This window comes from Dipteris shenzhenensis, chromosome 28 (assembly GCF_047967505.1).
Source record: "Dipteris shenzhenensis isolate YYH24624 ecotype China chromosome 28, Dip_SZ_1.0, whole genome shotgun sequence".
NCBI classification, from domain to species: domain Eukaryota; kingdom Viridiplantae; phylum Streptophyta; class Polypodiopsida; order Gleicheniales; family Dipteridaceae; genus Dipteris; species Dipteris shenzhenensis.
The window spans coordinates 25511382-25515360 of record NC_141623.1 but is presented as its reverse complement, the minus strand read 5'-3'; the positions used below and the strand labels follow the sequence as shown (position 1 = coordinate 25515360).

At 40.1% G+C, this 3979-nt stretch overlaps 1 protein-coding gene across 1 annotated transcript; it reads left to right on the top strand.

Moving 5' to 3' along the window:
- The first annotated feature begins 742 nt into the window (after positions 1 to 742).
- Positions 743 to 2771, top strand: LOC147883375 (uncharacterized). The gene is given in 2 exon segments (XM_087399478.1): positions 743 to 1004; positions 1652 to 2771. Coding segments are annotated over 2 exon segments (591 nt in total). The 5' UTR covers positions 743 to 879; the 3' UTR covers positions 2118 to 2771.
- Positions 2772 to 3979: the final 1208 nt, after the last annotated feature.

Genomic DNA, 3979 nt, shown 5'->3' with positions numbered 1-3979 from the left:
AACTACTAAGTTTCACAAGCTTATAGGGTAATGTGGTGGTCCTTATGCATGGTTGCTATGATGCTTTGTCAGTAGCCATCCTTGAGAATGCAGGGTTTTAGTGTGAGTTTTATTTCTAGATTTACACTTTCTATATAAAATCTATGCTCCCTACCAATTAATTAGCTAGTTTTGATCCATTAGAGGATTAATTAAGCTATGTTTATGGAAGGCTTAATATATTTTTGCTTTGATTAGCTTATGTTTCTCTATGCCTTAATTTATTGCATATACTATGTTAGCTTATGTTTATGGAAGGCTTAATATATTTTTGCTTTGATTAGCTTATGTTTCTCTATGCCTTAATTTATTGCATATACTATGTTCAAGGGGCCTTTCCAAACTTTCAAGAAAAGGATGGAACTCAAAACCGTCCTCTTCTCACGTGTGACCCCTACCACTAAGCTCTAAAGTAATATGACGTAATAGTAATATTATATAGTGGTCCCTCATCCCTCTCCCCTCTTTAATTCCCTTCATGTGGTCCCCCCCTTTCCCCTCTCACGTAAGCTTCTCACTCCCCCCCCTTAACCCTTAATTAATACTCCCCCCCTTAAGTTAAATTATCCTTTATGCCCCCTCCCAACACACCCCCGTAACTAATTAATTGATTTTTCACGCTGGGGGTCCTATTCGCGTGTTAGGTATCTTATTGTAATTTATGTCGTGCAGTCTGATTTGCATCGTCTTGGTAAAGCTGGACTTAGGTTTCGTATTGTAAGTTATGTCCTATAGTCTAATTTGTAAAGCTGGACTTAGGGGTCTCCGAAGGGCTTCACGGCCTATCGATCTGTCTTTTTTTATTTATTCCTGGAGACCGACGGAGTCCGCACGCGAGGAATGGAGCTGGAAAGCCTCTCTTTTGGAAATCCGAAGCTTGTGCTCTGTGATCTGGCGGGTAACAGAGAATACCCTGCCTTCCATGTCACTGGCAGCTCTTCCTTGTGGTGTGCCGATGTGATGATCTAACGATGAGTTCGACGCCAAACTCCAATATTGGCTCAGATCTATTGTCTCTCATCGGACCACAAGTGAACCCAAGCCTCAAGTGATAATCGTCGTCAAGTTTTTCTGTCGAGCTGGTGATGTGCTGGAGAGGACCCAGACTGCAATCAATAGGACTAGACATCTTGTAAGTCAGTATGAGGATGTGCTTGATTTTGGCATTCCGAGTGAAAGAAATGTTTTTGGGGCCGTCGAAACAAAGGCTTCTCATGCCATCCCAGTCAGAAACAAATAGCAAGTTCTACTTGAGCAGGTATTGGATGGGAGATCTGCAATTCCCAAGATATGTGATGACATTTCCTCTGCCATTCTATCAAAGCTCTCCAAAGCTTCACTTTTCTCCACGACATCGACTAAGGTACCATTCCTACCTTACCCACGGATGTGTGAAATGTATTGGAGCAACTCTGCAAGTTAGAAGATGAAGGTCCCTCGAGACAAACTTTCTAAGCAGCTTTATACGAGTTGCACAATGCAGGGCAGATAATATTTTTACCCATAGAAGAAAATGATATAGGCAGTGAAATCATAATTGTGGACTGTGCATGGTTTTGCCAACATTTAATCGGAACTCTTTTGGAATTCACAAGAGAAGATGAGTGGGGAGAATGCAAAACAGATCAGAACATGGGGTCTGGCGTGAAGAAGACATCAAAGAATTGCTTAGGCAGCAGCATTGTAACGATGATTACCTTGACGAAATTTTAAGATACTTGAGAAAGCTTTGATTTGTGTTATCCCCTGAATAGGGGAATTCTCCAGGCACTCCCAAAAGACTGTTGTTTCCAGCTCTTCTAGAAGACAGAGAAGTCTATTGGCGGAGGAATTTCGTTATTTGTGTTTTTTGGAAGGAGATTGGAATGCCAAGATATAGCAAGAACTTTGCTTCCATCGGGAGATTGCAAGGCAAACTTCCCAATTTCTTTAAAAAAGACAGCAGCTACAGGGTAGGGTATGGCTGGATGTCATTTACAGAAAACTATGTTGCTACTGTTGTAATGAGGTTTGGAGGTGATACTGGCAGGTGGGAAGATAGGCATTGGGCAGATATCATGCTTTGTTATCCATCGTGAATCACCCACAGGCAGCCTTTGGGTGATTCACACATGAAGTGGAGCTGGACACTTTTGTCCAGCTTCACATCATGTGTAAATTGCCCACAGGCTGCCATCAGATTGCAGATCAAAAAGGAGATTCAGTGCCCATAGACCAGGCAAAGTGGCTGCATCGTATTGCTCCCATGTTACTGCATGCCTTGAAACTCTTCTGTTGCGCTGCCAGAATTGTTCCCAATATTTTATCTACCCAGAAGTCATGTTTTCATCCCCTCACCTAATTGTTGTGAAGCATTGGGCCGGTGGCCAGGCTTTGCGGCATAAGATTCTACCCAAAGCTATAAACGCTTTTTGATACCTGGTCTAAAAAAGATGCTCAATGAGCACATATTCACGAAAGCTTAGTGAAAGATGTGATGTGCGACTTGTTGAAAGGCAAAGATGTTGACATGGAAAGAGATTTCCTAATGTATAGGGTTGCCTTTGCCCAAAAGGGTGGTAGTAGAATCTCATGGGTTTGTAGAGAGCATATGAGTGGAGGAAAGAGGCAACCAACCATCAAAAACCCATTTTTATAAGATCTTATATTTGCTCACTAATTTTGACTGTTTTGTATAGGTACCAGCCTTGAATAATGGCATAGCCACAGGTCCGCCTTTGTATCAGGTGGAGGTATGATGTCTTCATTAGTAATCATTATTTTATGTTTTGTGAAAGAGAGATTTTCTTAAAGGATGAAAATAAATTGTCCTATTGAGCATTCCATAAGAGTTTTTCGTCTCTACTAAAATAGAATAGAATGGATGGTTGCTGGGTGATCGCGGCCTTTTGACAGAGCTTCAACTCCGAGTCTGAAGCTAATGTCATCAGATCCATCTGGCATACCCGGAATGTTCTTATGTTGGAGCAGGTACCCTTTCCAGCTTTTTTCTCTTTGGATGTACAGCAAGCTATTGTCAGGGTCCTTAAATTTAGTGGTAGCATGCCTAACGATTTACAGTCAGCATGCTCTGTTTTGAGCAGCGACTAGCGTTTGAATGCGCTGTAATAAACTATTTTTAATAGAATATCCTTTTTGCTCGCAAAAAATAGTCTTATGTCCTTCAAGAAGCATGAATAAAGCAAATGCTTTTATTATGACTCATGAGGGAATGAAGCATCTTCAAAAGGCTAATGAATGATTTCAACAAAGGCACCAATACCATTAGAGATATAATTTTACTTGAACATATAGTACATATTACATCTCTCTCTCTCTCTCTCTCTCCCCTTAATTCACATTTTAAAATAATTTAATTTGTCATTTTTGTCTTATAAGAGAGAATGTTAAACATATATTGGATATTCTCAATGACTCTCTCTCTCTCTCTCTCTCTCTCTCTCTCTCTCTGTCTCTCTCTCTCTCTCTTTGCCCCCCTCATGTGCACATTTGTTAATAAGCTAACTTGTCCTTATTATTGGATAGTTACCTATTGCAATATATTAATTTCTTTTTCTCTCTAAAATGGTACCATGGAAGACTCAAATGTTTTATTTTGGCCTCTAAAAGGGCTTCTCTTTTAAAAAAATTGCAAGATTGTAAATCGGATACTCCCTTCCCAAGATGACTCTTGGCATAGTGTGAATGTAAAAATCAAGTAAAGCTCTACAGGCAAAAAGATGTGCCATAACTAGAACAACAAGTCTTAACAAAAACATAGGGCTACACGAGGTTTGAATGGGAAGGTAAATTTGATGCAACAAGGTAGTTAAAGTGCCATGAGATATACTATTTATGGAAGAAATGTGTTACTGTACTAGTTAACCTTACTATACCAACAAGTTAAAAGTGAACTTGAGATGAGTCCTTTTCCATTTATACTACCCCACGATCAAACTCT